The sequence below is a fragment of the Pezoporus wallicus genome, unplaced genomic scaffold (genome assembly GCF_028554395.1).
Source record: "Pezoporus wallicus isolate ANWC-B61680 ecotype Strahan unplaced genomic scaffold, APGP_CSIRO_Pwel_v1 scaffold_6446, whole genome shotgun sequence".
Classification (NCBI taxonomy): domain Eukaryota; kingdom Metazoa; phylum Chordata; class Aves; order Psittaciformes; family Psittacidae; genus Pezoporus; species Pezoporus wallicus.
The window spans coordinates 4331957-4353808 of record NW_026636264.1 but is presented as its reverse complement, the minus strand read 5'-3'; the positions used below and the strand labels follow the sequence as shown (position 1 = coordinate 4353808).

Below are 21852 nucleotides of genomic sequence, written 5' to 3'. Positions count from 1 at the left end.
TGACTTAGACCCAGATGTGTAGAGCTCTAGATGTATTTTGAAATAAGCTCAGGTGGAGATATTATCAAGTCACTTAACTGGTTTACCTCTTCTTTTTGTTTTGTGAAGTGAGGATTTTTGCCTCTTTGGGATGCTTCTAAGGAAGCAAATATAAATTCTTGGATATTGAAAACATTAACAGAAGTTGTGTTGTTTGCATGTTTGCTTGAGGTCTCTCTTTTATTCCCCTCACCAGGTACAAAGAAGGTGGTGAAGCTTTGTTAGTATTGCTTCCCTCAGAAGAAAAGGGTATGGTGGAACAGTTGGCACAGAAGAAAGTACCCGTCAGTGAAATCAAGTAAGTGATTAATGGTCTGTTTGTTATTCAGCTTTCTGTCTACAGGAATATTGTGTGATGCACATACAAAAACTGTGGTGGAATAAAATGCTTGAGTTGCCTGGAGCTGGACAAATAAGGGGGATCATTTTGTTTTGGTAGTGTTGTAGAAGGAAAAGAACTTCAGAGATTACCTATTCCATCCCTTTCTCAAAGGCAGGATGAGCTGCACAAGTCATTCTTATCAGATGCTTTTCTAACTTGCCAATTAATGTGTTCACAATTTCCTGAAGTGATCTCATCTATACGCAGCAGTTCCTACCATTAACGTCTTTTCTTCAAGTGTCTGATAAGCCTTGGAAGTAATTTAAGTGAAATACTTCCTTTGTCCTGTGCCAAGAATATATGGGAAATGATTTATTCTCTTACTCTTTTCAACTATTTTTTATGTAATTGAACATTATCATGCTACCTCTTTCTCTTTGCAGATTAAACAATTACAATTTCTTTAATCTGTCCTTGTATATTTCTTATGCTTGTTACTATTCTTGTGTCTCTTACCTGTTTTTTCCTTAGTTCTATACTATTCCTGTAATTTGTCATGATCTTTCTGAATCAGTTAAAGAGCAGGAAATAAAAGATGTGGTTAAATGGTCATTTTACTTACTAGAGAGAGTATTCCGATGGATACCTGTAGATGCCAATGCTATCTGTACAAAAGGCTGTACTAAACGTAATTAAAAAGGTTTAGATTTAAGGTTTAGTTTTACTTTCTCAAGTATTTTTGATGTATAGGATACGCCATTTCAGAGGCACTTGTGAACTGCACTTATGAGTCCTACTTCTATGTAGCAAACTATATATATAGTAGTTAGTGAAGTAAATACACCTTTTCTGGTCAAATGTATGTTATCAGTTTGGTTTAGAACATGTGTGAACTTCAAACATGAGACAACTCTTTCTGAAACAGTGAAAATGGAGTCAAAGAACTACCAGAAGTCTTAATTGTGCTTAGTGCTTTCTTTTGACATTGCTGTTAAAAAAAGCCCAAGCAACAGAAAAAAACAACAACAACAACAAAAACCAACCAGAAAACCCCCCAACTGAATGTGGACAATATCAGTAAAGAAATGAATTAAAGAAACTGAATTAAAATAAGATACTTTATTTTCTTGTAAGCATTGTAGTGCCTTAAAAGGATCTGTTGTATAACCACCACAGCCTAAGCAAATTGTCTCTTTTTCCAAACTTCATCTTTTTCCTTCTTAAAATATTTATTAAAATAATTTATTTGAATAAACATCTGATCTCATGCACATTATAAATATTTCACCTAAGCTCTTAAATTCTTGAGTAACGCAGTTAATTGTTTGAACAGCTTATGACAGAAAATGGTAAAAAAGCCTTTTTAGCTTGTATTTACCCATGTAAATCCAAATCAGTATTTTTGTACCAGAATAATAATTCAATTTTAATAAGGCAAATATTTCATTTCCCTCCCAGTAAATGCATCTTCTGTTTATAATACAAGTTAGATGTGTTTCTCCAGACATCCATGGCTGCATCTCTTAACACATTCTTGCTAATCTGATGGAAAACTCTCTGGTTGCTTTTTTTTTTTCCCTCTTTTTTTTTTTTTTTTCTTAGACTATCACCCCAAAAATTCATTCTTTTGCCAAGATACTAAGACATATGCCCATAATAAAAACATTCAAGTAACATTCTGAACTGGAGTCATTATAAGCAAGGTCAGGGCTTTTGATTGATAATAGATTTGAAAAACCTGCCCCAAGATCCAGTTTTGTATGTGCAAAACATACATTATTAGTATTTGTAACATCATCATGAAGAGGAATTCTTTACATAGAATTGTCTGCCTAGTGTGGATAAGGCTTAAATGGTTTTAGCATCATTCTAATAAGAGGCTAACTAAAATCCTTAAAAAAAATATAAATAATTCCTTGTAATTACTTCTGGATTGCAAACCAGTTTCATCGTCAAAAGTTTTAACCACAGATTTGCTTGGGTTGTTTACTTCTAGCCACTTTCCCAATTAATACAACCATGGCATGTTTTATCAGTTGATAAATTAATGAAGAAGTTGCATCAACCCATGGATCATGTTCTGGGTCTTCTGTTCAAGTCTTCTGGTCTGGTTTGTGCATATTCATGTAATATTAGATTCTCAAGAATTTCGAGTCTTACAGCCTAACTCACATGTTAGAAGGTAATGAGCATTGCTTACTGCCAACAGGGTTTAACTCTGCAGGCTTTTGAAATTCATTCTGAAGGTTTTACGTTTCTAAAACATCACTGTCAAAGTGTGTGTTTTGCTGTTCTAGTTAGCCTATTATTTTGTGTAAGAATCACAAGAACCAGTCTTCTGTCACTTTCCTTGTTTTGTATTTTCTGAATTGCAAACAGCACTTTTATTTCATTTAGACAAAGTTTTTAAAATAGATCCATAACTTGACAGGAGAGAGGGGAAGAACTTTTTTGCTTTTCCAGAGCACCTATTCCAAAGGCTAGTGTTTGGGCTCTTTCCTTAATTTTGAATTTTAAATATAAGCTCCCTGTGGAGCTTGTTAGTATCCCATTCTTTTCTAATCAGCACAGGCTGTCAATTCACAGCTTTTAACAATGTATCTCTTTTTCATTGTTCAAACAGAGCAAGGGAAAATGCAAGTATGCAGTAACAAATACTGTATTTTAAAGCATTCTAATATAGCAAAAAATTACTCTGAAATGATACACTATTATGTACATACTTGTAAGGAGTCTATAACTTCAAAGTTTTTGATGCAAGCTGTAAACTGAAATTATTTTTAATCATACCTTGAGACTACTTAATTGCATTCAGTTTTGAGTAACACGATAAAAGCTGCTTCCGAAGGGGTTATCTTTGGGATCTGTGCTCACAAAGTAAGAAAAGAAATAAACAGCCTAGTTAAAAGGACTGTCAATATCATAAAATCCCCTTATAGTCTTTGCATAGCTGGTTCTAGCTTACTGGTTCTTAGCTGTTAGGCAAGCTTATAAGTTACGGTAATTCATTGAAGTGTTTAGCTTTTAGGTTTGTCTCTCCAAATAGTCCCATGTATGTAATCATAGAATGGTTTGGGTGGGAAAGGACCTTAAGATCATCTGGTTTCACCCCCTCTGCCATGGCAGGACACCTCCCAGTGCACCAGGTTGCTCAAGGCCCCATTCAAACTGGCCTTGATTACTGCCAGGGATGGAGCATCCAGAACTTCTTTGGGCAACCTGTTCCAGTGTCTCACCACCCTCATAGTAAAGAATTTTGTCCTTATGTCCAACCTTAATCTCCCTTGTTAAAGTTTGAACCCATTGTCCCTTGTCCTATCACTACAGTCCCTGATTTCCTGATGAAGAGTCCCTTTCCTCTTAGTATTCGTCCTCTTAGTATTTGTGCTGTTTTTATACTTTTCTTCAGTCCTACTTTAAGCTTTCTTCTTGAGTTTCAGATCATTGTAAACATTTTGATTTCATCTAGCCAGCCTTTTTACTCTTCCTGCTGTCTTTCCTCTGCAGTGAGGTTGTATACTTTGTATTTGTACCTTTTTCCTTTGTTAGAATCATAAATATTTTGTCAACTTCTCAGTCTTGTTTTGTAGACTAAAATCTAGAAGAGCCTTCTATTTACTTTTTCCATCTTTGGTGTCTTGTGTGCATTCCATCCTTTGCATTTCAAAGACTTGGTCAGTTTGTTCCCCACTGAATTTTTTATGCCTCTTTCTTTTTGTTTTCTTAAGTCTTTACACTTTCAGAGCAAATTATGTGCTGGCTTGAAACTGGAACTCGGCTTTTTGATCTTTCACTAAAACTGTAGCCACATAGCTCTTGTGCTCACTACAGTTTTCCACTACCTATATCTGGCAGAGATAAGAAATTGAAATGGTGAGGGAGTTTCATGTCTTTAAAAATTAAACTAATACCCTCCAACCCCTTGCGTAATTGCTGCTTTCATATTTAGTAAGAGTAATAGATGATCATAATGTCCTATATTACAAAAATAACTATAAAATGTTTCTTACCTTGTATTTTAATTGGTTATGGTTTTTTAGAGTGACTTATTGCTATGTGAAGAGACATCATTTTGTTTGGGTTTTTTTTCTTGACTTCCTTCGGTAAAGTCTGTGTTTTGTTGTACAGTGCAGGATAACATGGCACACAGGAGCAAGGACCAGATTGAGAAATCTGTGCGTCTCTTTGACCTCTGCTTGAGGACTAACCTCCTATGATGTTTGGTAGTTTATCTGATATACTTGAGTGGTACTAGCAGATCAAAACCAGAAGTAGATAAGAAAAGATAGGGGCAAATAAACCTGGATTAGTGTAGGTATCATGGGTGTAAGTGTAAAAATCCAGAGTCTGGAAGAGGAATTGTATACCTTCCTAGTAGGTTTAATGGCATTTTCTGTAATAGTTACTCTTCTTTATTCGCTTGATTAATATCTTGAGGAGCTCTTAAATTTGTTTAATCTCAGTGTGCTTTATTTTTGCTCATCTGGCTGTAAGAAAGAAGTACCTAAATTTCAGCATTCTCAGGGCAGTGGATCTTATTTAAGCTTGTCAAAAATGCTGTGAATTTTGTTATGAAGACTATTTCAGTATAAGGTAGCACTGTAATTCATTATGGTTTTTTCTATTTATTTTTTTTTCTCAGTGTTTTTATAAATTCAGGAAGTACCGCTGATTGTGGCTTCACTGAAAACTGTCTTTGGGTAAAAAGTTTGAGCTTCCATTTGTCTTTTATGTATTAATTGTTTGAGGAGTGTATGCTTCATCTTTAATACAGTTCCATTCTAAGCTGTTTCAGAGTGGTAATAAATAATGGGTATTAAAGCAGTGCAGAAGACATGAAAATACTCCTGAAAACTTAATAGGTGCTTATTTTTTGCATGGTCTAATAATAAAAGCTAATTTTTTTCTTCTTCTTCTTCTTCTTCTTCTTTTTTTTTAATTAGAATTAATCCTGAAAAACTTACAGACATCCAAAAGAGAATGCAAGCTTTCTTAGCTCAAGATCAGGAGTTAAAAGAGAGAGCTCAAAGGGTAAGTTATCTGCTGCACTCTAGCTCTTGAGGTATGCTAGTTAAATTGAACTGCTGTTGGCGTAACTGACCTGCTCAGGTATGCCCTAGAAATAGTGCTTGCAGCTGCTGAATTTTTCTGACTTTTTAACTTTTAAACAATGGCATCTGTAGAAACAGTAATCATGAATCTATGATTCTGTGTATTAGCAGTTGGTGTAAGTATGCCTGTCTAGCCTGTTTAAGTTGACATAGGCTCAACATGGGCTCATGACACTGATGTCTGAAGAGCCAGCTGACCTACTGCTGTCCAGCCCAAATTGAGGCAAATACTTGAGGACATATTTATTTTAGAGTCTTGGATATGAAAGTAATTTTTAATTTAGCGTTCAGTGCTTCTCAGCTGTTGGAGGGGGTTTTAATGTTTTGTTTGAGTCTTTCCCAGCTATTTGAGACCGGAACCTGGGGAGGAGGAACCCCATACACCAGTACAGGCTGTGACCAAATGGTTGGAAAAGAACTTTGCAGAAGGGGACCTGGGGCGTCAGGTTGTCCTAATGGACAATAGGGTAAATCTGAGCCAGCAATGTGCCTTTGCAGCAAAGAAGGCCGACTACATTCTGGGTGACATTAGGCACAGCGTTGCTGGCAGATCAAGGGAGGGGGTACTTTTTGATGTTTAGGTATCCCAGGTTTCTGTAGTGAACAAAGAACTACTTCTAGCATGTGGAATGCTTCATCCAAAAGTTGCACAGGACAGATGTACTGGGGGCATATTGTAGTCAATTGTAACTGCCACAGGAAGTTGCAGTTACACAAATTTGTATCAGAAGTGACAGAGCATCTGGCTGGGGGAGGATGTGAGTAGAAGGAAGTCAGCATCATCTTACTTGGAATGAAAACACTAACAAGCCTCTGTTTCTGGCACTGGCCTTTTAAGATCTCTTAAAAGGCAGAGAGATACCATTCTGAATTGGGCCAAATAAGATAATGATAAAGTTTCAAAGTGGCACAAGAATCAGATCAATCATGAGCTGTCTGACAGTGTTACAGATAAAAAAAATAATTTTGAATTCCTTTAAAATAGCCATTTTTGTTGCAGTTTTTCATTTGTGGGTAGCAGTGCTGTGTCATCTTACAGACAAACTTATATACATTCGGTTTTTGAAAATCTTAATGTATGGACAAGTGGTTTACTATAGAAGTGTTCCTCCTTAGTAAGATTTAATTAATGATGAGTGTTCAGACATACTGGGCAAATGTGCCCCAGTAGTCTTAATGTATCAGTGAATAAAAGAATAAAAATGATCCAAGTAAAATTCTGGCCTTGGATCTTTAACTGGGTTGCTGGATTTCTCAAAGGCATGGATGTTGTGCTGTTCAGCCTGTCTCTTGCAAGCTGCCAAATTCTTGACATTTGTAAGAAATAAATACCTGAATGGATCAGATAGCAGTGAAACAGCACAGCTACACACAGAAGTTCCAGTAGGATGCAGTTTACTGTGTTGAGGGCATGCGTCCTCTTAGCTTGTTGATTCACTTCAGGAATATTTTTCTTTGTTTAAAAAAAAAAAGAAAAAAGAAGAAAGTAAGTACTTGATTGCTAATTGTTTCAACAAACTTCATGGTTCATTTGGTAGGACATGGTTCCTCTGCCTTTGCTTGTAGAGAGGATGAATCAGACTGGGGCTTCTTTGAAAACTTTGCAGTTTCTCTTATGGACTGATGCTGCCCTTTGGCATTTCTTGTAACTTTAATATTTAATCAATTCATCCAGTTCTGAAAACTGGTTTAAAAAAGAATGTGTTTTTCTTGCTAGTTTGAATGTTGCTGTGTAGGGGTGCTAGGACACTGAGGTGATGTCTGTCTGTTAAATCTTCATTACACCCAGAGGGATGTGTCTGAGATTCCAGTCATACCCTGTTACTCTGAGTTCTGTCAAAACAGCACATAAATTGAATTGGATGGGTTTTAATATTTAAAACTATTATCCAAGAAATATGTAAACAAATTTAAATATAGAAAACTAGAAGAGCATATTACTTGTTGCCTTATGTATTTCTAGTACAATAATCTCAGGCGGTTTTGGGGGCCTTTAGCTACTATGGTAATAGAGCTGTTATATGTTTCTGTTCTCCAACCTTAACATCTTCTGTAATGGTGTAAGTTAACTTACACAACATTTTTGTAAAGTTCAGTTATTTACAAAAAACTCTGAAAGTGATTTCAAACTAGCAAAAATAGCAGAGGACAACAGCAATTGATAGAAGAGTAGGAAAAAAGTTCAGGTTGGCTAAACTTGTTCTCCCTCTGCTGTCTAGGTATGTGTGCAGAGTGTGACCAAGTCTTAGGAGAATTGAATAAAATCCAAGAGGGATGACAGCATTTTTGAAAGGAGCTCGAAGTGAATGTACAGAAACCAAATAAAAATCAAAGAAGTCATTTGCTCTTTCTGTGTTTCATTTCTCTTCTTGTAAATTAGGAAATTTCTGTACTGTATCTAACTTTTCTAGTTTAGTTTAGGTGTTGAGTGTTCCTACTTTGGTGAAGTGTTCAATGTCTAAAATAATAGAGAATGAGATCAGCTGAAGACTTTAATCATCATTATACTACTATTGAATGATCTCTTACGTTAATTAAGATGTCTGTTTCTTTGAACATAGAGCAACACCATCCTGCATACACTCCATGACAAACCTGGTTAAGTGGGCTGAACCCTGTTGACAGCTGATAGATGCAAGTTAGAACATCTGGCATTTGTTTGGTGGTTCATTCTTAGTTGTCGTAGGGCTTGATACCTGTGCAAAAGGTGTGTTCTTTCTGCCCCTTGTCTATCATTTATAAATTTCTGGACCATGTATACCAAAGATAGACTAGTAGAGTATGTGGATGGCTTTATAGGTTATCCAACAGGCAGAATGAGATTTCTACCCTGCAGCGTGTAGTGACTCGTGTAAATCTTTGGATCTGCAGCTCTCAGATTCACAGAAAAGATACTTCTGGATCAGCCTGCTTTTTTCCACCTGTCGCTACAGAGAAAAAAAGAGGCTCTGTCATTTATTTTTGTCACTGCTAGCTAGACAGCAGTAGATTAATGAGATCTGTCAAATTTGAAGCCTTTCTAGTTGTCCTCCTAAAATGATTAATAATTTAATTTGAGCAAACGAGTGTGTTATTCCACACCTCATTTCAGTAGCAGTTGAATGGATTATGCTAGCACCTTCCACTGCTAAAATTAATTGAAAGACATAATCTAGACAGGAAACTTTACCCAACAGTTTAGCATTTGGAAAAATAAGCAAATGAAAATTTACTTCTATAATGAAGTGTTGGGCAGCTTGAAAAGTGTATCTCGTAGCTCTACATATCTTACAATTAATAGTTTTTATTTCAGTTTGCCAATGGGAGAAGTATGACTTTATGACATTAATTACTGTCTCTTTGTTCTTTTTGCCTTTGGAAATGTTTATTCTCTTTTAAGCATTTAAAGAATCCCCATAAGAAATCAATGCTCTCTAACTGCTGGGTCTTTTCTTCCTCTATCTCAGGTTAACAAGAATTTTATTTTTTTTCAAATTCCACATGAATTATTAATACAATAATTTTCTCCGATAGGTGTCTGTAGGTAGCAGAACAAGGGTGTGATTATAGTATGCTTGAATATAACCCTATGAGCTTAATTTGCTATTGTTCCTAGTGTTGCTGGTTTAAACGTTGTGGTAGGAGTTTTGGCATGTGTTAGAAATTAGGTTACGAACAACAGAAATTCAAGAATCTTTTCTGATACTTGAAATATTCCAGTATTTATGCTGCTAATAATAGACAGAAATAAACTATATAAAAGAAACATGAGAAGAGTAGTGAATCTCTCCTTTTGGGAAGAACGAAGGGAAAATGCAACACAAGATTAAGTTACGCAGTTATGTGGAGCTTCCAGTTTTCTTGGTTAAAGTCTGGGATTAATTGAAACTTCAACCTTGAATTGGTGTTAGTAGACATTGTATAGTGAATTTGTGTTGGTCTGCTGAGTTGCATTTGTTGTGCATATGTAATGAACTGATGACAAATGCAAGGTAATGAATTTCCGTAGGCCACAGTGAAAGTTGAATTGCTTTCTGTTAGAGGCTAAGATTAAGTCTGGACACCTCAGATTGATAACAGCGCAGTCTGTTCTTGCTTCCATATGATTCAAATATCAGTGTAGCATGACAACATTCAGAAAAGCTGGGAGAAAAAGAAAGAACTAGTGATGTTTCCCTTTGACCAATTTGCTTTATGTTATTCTAGGGAAAACATTACAGACTGTTGGGAAATTCAGCCAATTAATGTGCATTAGTGAAATATTTGGATACTTGAAGTTCCATCATTTCTGTAGTACTGATAAATTTTAGGTGATGGGTATTGTGTAAAAGAACTTCAGTCAAAATCAATATTAGACCTCTTCATAATGAAACTTTTGTATTCAGAGCAACAGCAGCATGTTAGTTTAATGTGTTGGAAATTGAATGGTTTCCTTTTTTTTGTTGAATACTTTTATTTTTCTTTCAGTGTTTTGTATCCTACTTGCGTTCAGTTTACTTAATGAAGAATAAAGAAGTATTTGATGTTTTCAAATTGCCTCTAGCAGAATATGCCCTGTAAGTACGATCAGCTTGGAAAGTGAATGCTGCATAGTGAGTTTTGTGGTGTGTAATAGCTTTAAATAGCTGTTTTGAGTATGTTAACGTAGAATTGGACAATCTTGTAATGTATTTACAGTTTCATATCTATGCTGTGCTTTTGCATATTTTCAAGGATATTCTAAATAGAAATGACATGTAAAACCAATGTATGTCTATAGAGAGAAATAACTCTTCTACCTTTGCTATAAACAATAGAAGACAAAACTTGTGAAGTAAAAGTAAAGAATGATAGCTTTGGATTTTGTTGGTATTTTTTGTATGTGTGGTTTTTTTTGTTTTGTTTTTTGTTTCTTTTCCCCCCAGATTCACCCTTCAGCCTCATGGCTAAATTGCCCACCTGTGAAGTATAGTATTTAAAAAGAAATGGTCATACCTAAAGGTGGTATATTGCAGTCTCATTTTGAGTGCGATTTAGACATTGCTTCTTGGACATAAATTACTTTCAGAAGATTCAGTGTACTTCGTAAAGATGAAATATCTGCACTGGACTGAATAGCATCTTTTTTACTATGTCTATTTTTGTACATATACGTGAATCATTCCACATTTTGTATGGGAGGGAAATTAATTTTGACAGGTTGACTTTACAGATGACAACCACCTGAGATTGTTTTAAGATGTAAAGTTTTCAAATAATCTCATGGGACGTAGGGTAGTCAGAAGGGAGCAAGAAGATGCTCAAAGATGCATGGTAAATTAATTTTATGTCTGGAATTTCATACGGAGAAGACTTAAGTCTTCAAACTTGTCAACATGTGGCATAATGAACTAAAATATGACAAATTACTAGACTGTAAAACACCTGGTCTTCCTGTGCTGTGCTGCAATTAACATGATTGTGTTTTTTAAGGTACTTAAGCCTATTATAAAAGAAGCTTTCTTACTTTATGGACTTAGGTGTTTTTTGAAAAGGAGAACTAATAGAAACTTGAAAAATTGCACTAGATACATTGCCTGCCCGTTCACCTCTATGATTTGTCAGCATCTTTAAAACCTAAAAGCGTCTTAATAGGTCTGCTATTCTGGATGTAAGGAGTAGTGGCAGAAGATAAGGGCTGAGAGGGATGACCAGACAAATTTAGCCAGTGTGTTAAGAAATCAATTGACAGATGGTAGTAATGCTGAATTTTCAGAATCCCAGTGCCTCTTTCTGAATTTCAGCATGGTGTGGCCATCTTGTATCTGATACTGATGTGGACAGAGTAGTCTACAGTTCTGTACTTCTCAGGCCTCTGTTCCAGGATTTGGTCTTTCATCAAAGTCAGTTCTAATTCCAGCTTTGCAAAGTTACTAGTAAGTCATTCCTGAATTAAAGTGGAGGAAACCAGACAGTTGTTTGGAGAGAGCAGGAGAGGTTTAGTCAAGGGTATGAAATATATGTAAGTGTAATCAAAAAGTCGGAACACAATAAATCTGGGAGATAATTTGGAGATTCTGCTCTAAATGAGCAGTTTGTTGGCTCTCTTCTTATGCACTCTTCAGACTGCTGGTCTACCTAAATACACTCTGTGGTTCCCTTTTCAATTCAGTGTGCATCCACTTATATAGTGGATCAGTCATTTTAATTTATCTGAAAAGTCTACAAAGTCTGGTGTGTTTGAATTCTGCATTCAGAAGTGACCTTGCTTTACGTTCTGTGCACAAACTCGTGTCAAAGCCTGGATTCAGAATCTTTTCTTTTGTGTGTATTCTCTAGAAAATATTTCAGCCTTTCTGTGGAGATTTTCTGCTAACTTGATAGATGTTACTCCACTAAAAATCCTGCAGAGAAAATAGGCTGCTTAATGCTCCTGTCAGGTTTGTATTTCAGTCTGTCAGCCTGTTGTCCATTTTCTTCATTGCTCTTGCCTGGCATGTCTGTCCACAAAGATTCTTTTAATCTGTGTTGAGTCTGTAGAAAAGCAGTAGTCTTTTTGATTTTTATATATTATGTAGAATTAGTATGTGTTTAGGAACAACATATTAAAGTGTGTGTGTGCATGTCTATACATTTATACACGTATGTATTCTTGAGACTGATCACCTCTAAAGCTATGGTATATTAGTATTCTCTCCAGTATCTTCACATTACAAATTGCTATCAAGAATAATTTGCTGGTGGAAGACTTGCAGATCTTGTGTTAATGTAGGCAGCCTTTAAGTTTGGTGAAGGAGAACCTTGATGCTTGCATAAAAGAGAAATTTGTCTTTTCATTGCAAAGGACAGCTTTGAAAACATAAGAAAATGTAAACAAACAACAGGGTGGAAAGGAATAATTAATTAGTCTGGCCTGTTGGTTAGGAGACAAGGTAAAAAAGGATGCAGGGATCCCAGGCACTTTGTTAAATGCTAAGATATATACATACCAGGCTCCAGGGCAAATCTTAACAAGTGAGCATGCTGGATGGACAGGTTAGTCACAGCTCTATGGGGCTGCAGGCAAAGTAATTTCCTCTGTGGATTTCCTCATGTCTTCCAGGAGGAATGCTGCATGTTTTCATCTGTTTATCCCTGTATTAGTACATAGAGAATAAATAAAGTAGGTTGAAACCAAGTTATTTGTCAAATGTCTGATAGACACAACTTAGTACCCAGCTAATTTTGCAAGTATTGCTTACAGATCAGCGTTACAAAGCAGTGGGTGCTGTCAGGACTGAAGTGGGTGATGCCAGGATACACGATCCATCTGTCAGCATCAGTCTGTCCTCTCGCTGAGGAGGGAAAGCACCCACTTCACTCTCACCACAGTGCCCCTAGCTGTGGATGTAGGCCTGACCCTGACTGGATGGCCAGGGCAAAGGCTTTTGTTTGTTACCTTGCTCCAGCTGCCATGAACAAGCACAGGGCTGCCTGTCACAGGCTGCTCCCAGGCAGCACGCATCACAGGCTTTGCACATCTCATCATCCCGTCGCTGGTTCTGGGCCCTCCTTTTTGCTGCCCTTGTACTTCCTCTTCTACAAGCCCAGTCTCCTTACAGCTAAAGAGCCTGCCCCTAGTTACTTTTTCCCAGTTGTTTCCAGTCTTCATGCACCTGTAGCCACAGTTACTATATTTCTCATGCTGTTACCTAGTTAATCTTAGCCTCATATGGTATTATTTGTATGAACCTCAGTACTCCTTTCAGTGATCTGTAGTTGGGGCATTTCTCATGCAACTCCCCCTCAACCACCTGCAGGTCCATTCATCCCTTTGTGAGCTTTCTGTAACTACTTCTGTAAGCTTCTGAGCATTCTTGATCCTGCCATACAGATCTCTGCACAAGCTGCAGTCTCCTCTCTCAGAGTCCAGGGTCATTATTCTCTTAGTCATCACCCTTGTTTCTTCCAGGATCTTGATCTACCTTCTCTCATTTTACAGCCGAGCCAGCTATTGACCTTCACTCACCTTAGAAGTAAATGTACTTGCATATGCATGAGTAGCAGTTCCAGTAGAATGACTCTCAAAGTTGGCTAATCCAACTTACTTGGAGAAATGCACTTCAATGCATCTAGAAATGTTCCAGAAATCTGTTGCTTGTGCTTTGCTGTGTTGCCCTTTGAGCAGGTGTCAAGAGTGGCTCAGGTACCAAAAGCACCACGGCTTGCAACTGCAATGTGGAGGCTTCTTTTAGTTTTGTAAAGAAGACTCCATCTTGGTCTTCTAAGAGATTAGATTCCAACCATAACATCCCCTTTGTTGGCCTTTTTGATCCTGACCCATAAAATCTTGATTAGCTTGGTGCTCATTATTAGTAGAGTAATTTGAGCTCCCCAAGGTGGAGGGATAAATGGGCTAGTAAAGTAAACAACACAGGAAAAGCAGTTTCTCTGTTCATTTTGGTTATTAATTAGACCATCTGGAAAGCCTATTAATTTGTATTTGTGTCACTTCACTTGATTTGATTTCCTCTGTTTTCAAATGGTTGCTCATCCTGCCTGCTGAAAACATTTCAAACGTTAAATGTAGATGTAGCATATATTGCAAGGCAAGTAATACACATTTCTTCTGAAATAGCTTGTGGGAGGTTTTAACCTTTTTCAGGCTATTTTCAGTTTTTGTCTGAAGCTGTTCTGCAGTGCAAGAAATCACTGTGCTGTGTTTTTTATGGGTTCAGATAATTTCAAAGAGGTTCACTAATGGAATATATCTTATATTTAGTAAATGTAGTAACTTAGTATTAGAATGAGGCACTAACTTGTGTATAAATACTGTGCAGCAGTTCTGCCGAAGTGACCTCATCTTCCTTACAACTGGCTTATATCTCAAAAAGTGCTGGAAATCTTCTAGGTGCAAGTTAGGAGCTTCTGTGACACTTAAAATTTGAGATATTGTACTGGTCTTAAATTTCCTGTTTAATTTGTTTGTGCAGAGGCAGAATTTGCTGACAGTGTTGAAAATTCTGTCATTTTAAAGAGTTGAGACATTCCCAGCTTTTCACCCCATCCAGATAGAGGCATAGTGAAGTTACTGTGTTAGTCTAAGCATACGCAAGGTCTGTGTCTAAGCATAACTAACAAACTTCAGAAAAGGCAGTATTTTAAGTCTGATATATCATTCATTTGAATTAATTAAAATTAATTTCTAAAAATAAAATGTTTACTAATATTTGAATTTCCTTATTCAATAGCAAACAAAACTGGCATTCTGAAAGCTATACAGTGTTCTTTCTTTGGAGTTTTACTCTTTTGATTTATTTCCTGAAAATCTTTGTGTACTTGCTTTGGATTGAATGAAGGAGGTACCTGAACACTGCATGTGTTTTGTTCAGTTACAGCTATGCATTCCCTGCTCAGTGTTAGGGAATAGCCACCTTAGTTTCTGTTGATGAATAAAACTGTCAACTGTACATTCGTTTACAGTAGCGAAATAATCCATTGGTTTCAATATTGCTTTTAGTAGCTGATTTAAGATGTCTGTCTAAAAGAGCTTGCTCTGAAGAAGTCATTTCATGTCACACCAAAATACGAAACAAGATTGTTTTTTGGTTTGTCAGCTGAATGGGTGTTGCCTTTTAAAAGCTACTGTAGTCTGAGGACTACCTTGTGGTTTTAGCATGTTTTTAGCGTGTTAGAATTTATGAAATCTCACTAAATAACTTACCTGCTTTTTGTATGTCTTTATTAGAAAACCTTTTATATTTCTGATTCCAGAAGAGTGTGTAAAATGCTATCACTAAAATCAAAGAATATCTGTAACTTCAGTTGGAGTAGAATTGTGGTCTGACTGCCATCTAATAAATTAATGAAACTGATATTGCAATTCCTAGTTAATGGAAAGTCTAGTTCATATATTCAGGCTTTTTAGTATGAATCTAGATTTGGCAAATTATTAAGAAATAAATTCTAAAGAAACTCTTAGCAGTAATAAAGTATGTTTGCCCCAAGTTGTTCTTCATTTGAAATATACTATGGAAAAGAAGCAGTAATGAGACAAAATGCTGACTTTTCTTGGAGAGGTTTTGTAATTAAAAGTGTTGGGCATTCTCTGCAGACAACTTTAAGCTTCTCTACTATTACTTTCTTACCAAATTTCACCTTAAAACCTTCTCTTTCCCTCGGGTCTGAGGGCTGTATTCCTTTGGTTCAGATGTCACTTGAATTCTTATTGCACTAGGTTTTTTTTTGGTAGGGTTGCTAGTCAGTGTAGAAAATTGGCCAACACTAACTGACAATTAATTTTATGCAATTATTAAAGTAAGACATCAGTGCAGAACAGCAATCTGTCAGGTGGGATTTCGTACTTGAATGAGAAAAGCTGTGGTGAAGTCTCCTCCACATCAGGGGCTGCTCTTTTTGACTTTTTTCAGCTTCTCCTGTAAAGAGAATAGTTTCTTCACCTTGTCAAGCTTTTCTCTGCAGCCGTGATCCTGAGCTTTGATACTAGATGTGGAGACATAGGAGAGAAGCTGTGATGGAAATCAGAGTTCACAACCATGTGTACATTCTATCTGTCTGCATAAGAGAAGTGAACACAGATTGAGTAGTTTCCATACAGTACTACTTGCAGTACTTTGTCATTGGTTGACAGCAACACTTTATGTAGAATAATGTTGTGAAATCTGAAAAAGCAAAAAAGTGGTTTTCTTGCAAATGTTTTTTTTTAGCTACTTTGATTGCCTTGCCAAGGAGGTTGCACATTCATTGACATCGTAGCAATCTCTTATATCTGTGTTTCATTGTGCCTGGTGTTAAGGTGCAGTTCCAGGTTTGAATCTCCTCCAGCTGCTGTAGTGAAGCATTACATCTGCTTGCTTCGGTTATTTTTGTTTCAGTTAGTCAATAGGCCAAACTTCAACACATAGTTGCATTGCAGAGGTAATTAGGTTTAGCTGTCAAACACTGAAACAAGTTTAAGATTTCTGGTTGCTCCAGTTTCAGTTCTCAAATGTGTTGTGTTAACCTTGCAGCAGTGCACTGTCAGTTAATGTGCAAAATACACTGGATGACAAAACCTTCTTTGATTTTTTTTTTTTTTTTTTTGTTTCATAAAACTCCATTTGCTTTATTACTACTATTAATTCCTTGTAGAATGGCAGTACTGGTTTATCAAAAATACTTAAGCAAAATGAACTTTACATTAAAATTAAGACAGACTTCATTGAAAAAATTGTTCCTTGTCCAAACAGTGTGGGCTGCTTTTTTGGGGGTGTATCCACTTCTCAGTGCGTTAGCTTGTGGCCACTACCAAAACTGCCCTGTTTAACCACAGGTGTGGTTGCGTTTGGTTTCTTTCATGCTTGTTTGTTATTTAAGCAGGGTGCCTCTCCTGTTGACTACCCTGTCCCTTGGGCTACTATTAACAATTCAAGGCTCTCTGGAGCCTACAGTCCACTCTTGAAACTCTGCAGTACCATTTGGATGCTTCACGGACTGCTCATAATGACATTTCCACCAGAAAGTACAGATTTGATTTTTCTCATGTGATGCAACTCAGGTTTCTTTATTCAGACCTCTGTGGTGAAGAGAAGACATAATGCTGTCTACTTGAAACGAGCAGCATTGAGAGGAGAGGTGGTGTAGAACTAAACAATCTGAATCAAGAGACTGGTCTTTTATATTTCTGTGTATATATGTAGCCATTTTAGTTGGTTAAATACTCCTTTGTTAAGTATACATACAAGCTCTGACTATTACAAACTCACTGTCACTTCTGTATTATGTGTTTTGAAATGTAGCTGTGGTCTCTGTGTGCCCCTACATTTTTTATTCACCTAATGAGAAGATTCATAGGCTCTGAAAGAGGCTTAAATACTGCTTTTTTGAGCTTGGATTTGATAGGATCAGGTTTGATGTGCCATGAAAGTAAAATCTTGCTGTAAAGTGATGCAGGCAAGAGAAATTTCCTTTGAGGGAGAAATGTCTTTTCCATAGGTTTTTCTGCATCACTCATTTATGCATACTGTATTTGCTCTTCTAATCTTTCAGTCACCATAAGATGGTGGGGGTAATGTTCTGGCTGCATTCCTAGCAGTGAAGGACATTGAGAAGGGTCAATGATGTCTCAGTCCTTGACATGACATCCATATATCCTCAATACCAAATTACATCGGTGTTTCTTCCACTGTATTTTACTGTAAATCATAGATAATCTGTTTTTGTCTACAGCTTTTCAGGTTCTTTCTTTGCTTTCTTTCCTGGGAGGATTTGTAACTGTTCTTAAGAGTTCTCAGTTATCTCATCTTCCTTCTTCCCTTAATGTTAGCTTACAATTTTCAAGCTAGATTGTCTTGTTGTAGGCCAAATGCTGTTTTGTAAGAAGGTTGGTCAAAATGTATTCATACAAGTAATTAAAATTGAATCAGTTGAGTCATTGATGAGGGCCTCTAGTGTAGTCAGATTTTGTGTGTCTGCCTTTCAGATTAATTTATTTGTTTTATTTCATGCTTTAGATCACTTGGTCTTGCAATGGCTCCTCGTGTGAGATTTCTTCAGAAAGTTCAGAAACAGCTATCTACAAAGGAGGCAGCTGATGGGACAGATCACTTGAAGGAGGCAGAGCAAAATAAAAATTCCCCCTCCTCAATGAATGAGGAAGAAGTGGAGAAATGTGGAATTAATTTCAGTGTCAAGGTGTCTGTTAACAAAACAAATCAAAAGGAGAGAAGGAAAGAAGGTGAAGAATGGTCTGCTTCCAGTGAAGGTGCTGTGGAAAGTGATGAGTCTGAGGATGAATCAAAAGAGGTATCGGAGGACGAGAAGGAGGAAAAAGAAGTTCCTGTATCAAGTAGGGTACCAAACCCAGACTCTGTGCAGTTCTTTGAAGGTGATGATGATGACGATGACGATGATGATACTAAAGAACTTGATTTACTGACAGTGAAACAACGAGATGTTTTTGGTGTGGAAGATAATCCAGCATCGGTAAGTGCACTTTACACTAAGACTCTTTCTCCCAAAAGATAAGTGGTGTGACTTCCTCTTTTAACATTTTATGTTATTAGCATAAAATACTTTTATTAGCGTAATTAATATTCTTGTAGTTGCTTTAATTTATGAATAACATGATTTGAATACCTGTGAAATTTTGACAGTTTTTAAGTCTCATTACTTGCTAATTTGCTTCTACCTCTCTAAATAGCTGCCACTTCCAGTCATAATTTTGATGTTGTACTGCAGCTCGTGGCACCAGGAACCAAATTGCAATACATGATGAGGCACTTACCGATACAAACCGTAACAAACAACATTTACAATAATGTAACCTTCAAACCATGACTTTTACTTTCAACAGGACCTTTGCTATTAGGAATTGAGCCGGTATCAGAGAGTGAGGGTGCATGCACTTTTCATAAAGCATGGTTGTAAAGCCCTATTAAAAGTATTCATGTAGATCTTTCATTTCCCTGGGGAGAGGCTTTATAATTCAGGATTTCTCTGTGCTTGGGTGTGTTGACAACTACTGCTTTCATTTAGTATTTAAATACACTGTTATAGTAAAAGTGCTCTTAAAATTTTATTATTTCTATAAAACAGCTTTAGTACATGTGTATTGTGAATTTTTTGTGTACCCTTTGCTATATAGCTACTGTATCTCTATAGTAAAGAGATCTAAGTGAAATAACCATCTGGTTTAGCAAGATGTTTTTCTGAACTTAATGCATGTCAGGGGAGCCTCCTGTTAAGCAAAGTGTTTATTTTTCCAACTGGTATTTTAAATCTTTCTTTTTCTGTGCTGTTATTTAACAGCATAGGGCACTTGTCATGAACTTATGCTAATCAGCCCACTAGCTGCATTTATAAGCAGTGTCTTGTATAAACTAGTTTTGTCAGTTAGCTTTGTCAAGGATGAGCAGTTGCACGGTAACCTAACGACTGCCTGCACTCTCTCCTCTACTATGAGGAGCTGGCTGCAGGTTGACATCTTGTCCGAGAACTATGGGAAGAGGATGGTCCTGGAATTATCTTTCTGTTCCTGTTATTCTAAGCCTGAGCTGTCCTGCCCTGGCACAATGACTGCTGGGCAGTAGCTTATACTTACTAATAATTTTTGTTTATCTATTAATTTCAGTTTCACATAGAGAAGTGTCCTGGGTTCAGCAGTAGCAGTCATTTTTGGTGCAGTGCTGTGGTTTTGACTTTTGGCCTGGGAGCAGTGCTGATAATACTGATGTTTTTAGTTGCTGCTCAATAATGTTTACTCTGACCAAGGACTTTCTGAGCCTCATGCTCTGCCAGAGAGGAGGGGAAGCCAGGAGGAAGCAGAGACAGGACGCCTGACCCAAGCTAGCCAAAGGGGTATTCCATACCGCAGCATGTCATGCTCAGTATCTAAGCTGGGGGCAGTTACCCGGAAGGGTGAGATCACTGCTCGGGTTGGGCTGGGTATTGGTCGGCAGGTGGTGAGCGGTTGTATTCTCTTCTGCTGTTATTTCCCTTATCATTATTATTATTGGTGGCAGCAGCAGTGGTTTGTGTTACACATTGGTTAGTGGACTGCTGTTGTCTCAACCCGTGGGAGTTACATTCTTTTGATTCTCCTTCCCATCCCTCCGGGAGCAGGGGGAGGAAGGCAGGGAGTGAGTGAGCGGCTGTGTGGTTTTCTGGGTTGCCGGCTGGGCTTAAACCACGAGAAGAAGAAATTGCTGTTTTGAAAGATTTTGGCCTTAAAGAATAATATTGTCAGAGCTTTCTTAGTGCTTCCGCAATTTTCCATTCTGAAATACACAGACAATTTAATGTTGCTTTTGTACGTTGGAAAGTGATTTGGTAGGTTTTGTTCAGAAAATGGTAAAAGGAGAAACTTTGATGTAAAAGAGCATCAAAGAACAAACAAAATTTTATGAAGAGTAGCAGTGATTTAGAAAGTAATTTGGAACCTCACTGGGTAACCTTCTAACAGTTTTTCAGCATTAAACATTTATAGACTAGTTTACACTCTGGCAAATCAGGCATTATTTTCTGTGATTTAGTGTTGATAAACTGCAGTAGGGGTTAGTGGTTTGTACTTGATGTGCAAGTGTGGGTGACCTTATATGCCCCAGAACCTCTTGTACATGGGAGGCAAAATAATGAAATACTTACTCTTCTAAGCAAGTGTGAACAAAAAGGTGAAAGTTTCAAGATCGGTATCATTAAGAACATAAATATAATTTAACTGATCTCCTACAGAAATGCCTATGGTAGTGCAGTATGTAATTTTCAGACAGTAGAAATGCAGAGCATACTATGCTTAACTGTGGGAACTACCCTTGGAGTCTTGATTGATGTGTATGGTGGGTGTAGTGTTTCTTACCTTATGGTGCTGTGAAACTTGTTGGTAAATCATAGAATGCTTTAAATAAAAGGATTCTATTTTTAGTAGGAGTAAGAGAGTACAGGTTTCTGTCACTAACCATATATTGTCTTTTAATGTTTTGGTATACAAATACACATAATAGAAATTACATTGGAAGATTTAGGCATTGTGTGTCTTTTATTTCATATGTATACTTCAGCACCACATTTTGAGGATGTTAAAACCAAATTGGTAACTTGCAACACCTTCTGTATTTTTTTTTTTTTTTCCATTTATTGTCTGGATAAAAGTTTTGAAGTGATTATTGCTGCATTAAGGTAGATTAGTTAATATTCAAAGAATTAGAGGGAACTGATTCCTTGGGGTGTGAGAAGCGCTGAGCAGCGTGAGTGCAGTTTACCTGTTCTGTGTCCTTCTAGGGAGGACTTGGGAACCAGTTTGACTGCAATGTAAAGGATCATTGCTGCATGATACAAGGATGAGGCAGTGCATTAATTGATAGTATCAAATGCTGCAGGTTGTCTAGGAGTATGAACAAAGAATGTATACTCTGCTAGCTCAGTTAGGAGATGGTTTTTTTTTTTCTTTTTGTTAAATCTCTTCTGTGTGCTAAATAAGATAGGAGTCCTGTGGAAACATTATTATGTAATCATCTAACTGAGAGATTATAAAGGTTAAATTCAGTTTGCATTTATGCTGTTAATGTGTGTGATTGATTTTACAGTTTCACTATTTTTACATTACACTTCTTATTGACAGCAAAACAGCCCTGCTGCAATTGTTGAGCTTCAGGATGTTTTTGTAAATGGAACGCTATGCTCAGTTTCATTTTTTGAATAGCTGTTATTAAGGCACCGTTGCATCCTCACCCTCGTGTCTTTTCTAGCCCCTCCAGTGGAAGAAGGAGCAAGGGGAGCTGTTAGGCTGGCTCCAAGTATTTAGCTATTGTGTTAACATTATGGAAATGATTCATTTAAAGTGTATGTAACAATATTAGCAGTATTGATGTTGCAAAGACTGTACATACTGCCTGGTTACAAACTAATTTTATGAAATTGATTGTTGCATTTGGAAATGCAAAGCTTATACTTGTTAAGCTTCAAGCA

The 21852-nt window shown here is 36.9% G+C and overlaps 1 protein-coding gene across 1 annotated transcript in view; it reads left to right on the top strand.

The window, feature by feature from the left end:
- Window positions 1–21852, top strand: part of DDX10 (DEAD-box helicase 10) — a 169869-nt gene that overhangs the window by 28905 nt on the left and 119112 nt on the right. The window contains exons 10-13 of the mRNA XM_057399703.1: window positions 236–337; window positions 5305–5392; window positions 9919–10007; window positions 17901–18372. Coding sequence (XP_057255686.1) covers window positions 236–337; window positions 5305–5392; window positions 9919–10007; window positions 17901–18372 — 751 coding nt within the window. The remainder of the gene's footprint in view (window positions 1–235; window positions 338–5304; window positions 5393–9918; window positions 10008–17900; window positions 18373–21852) is intronic.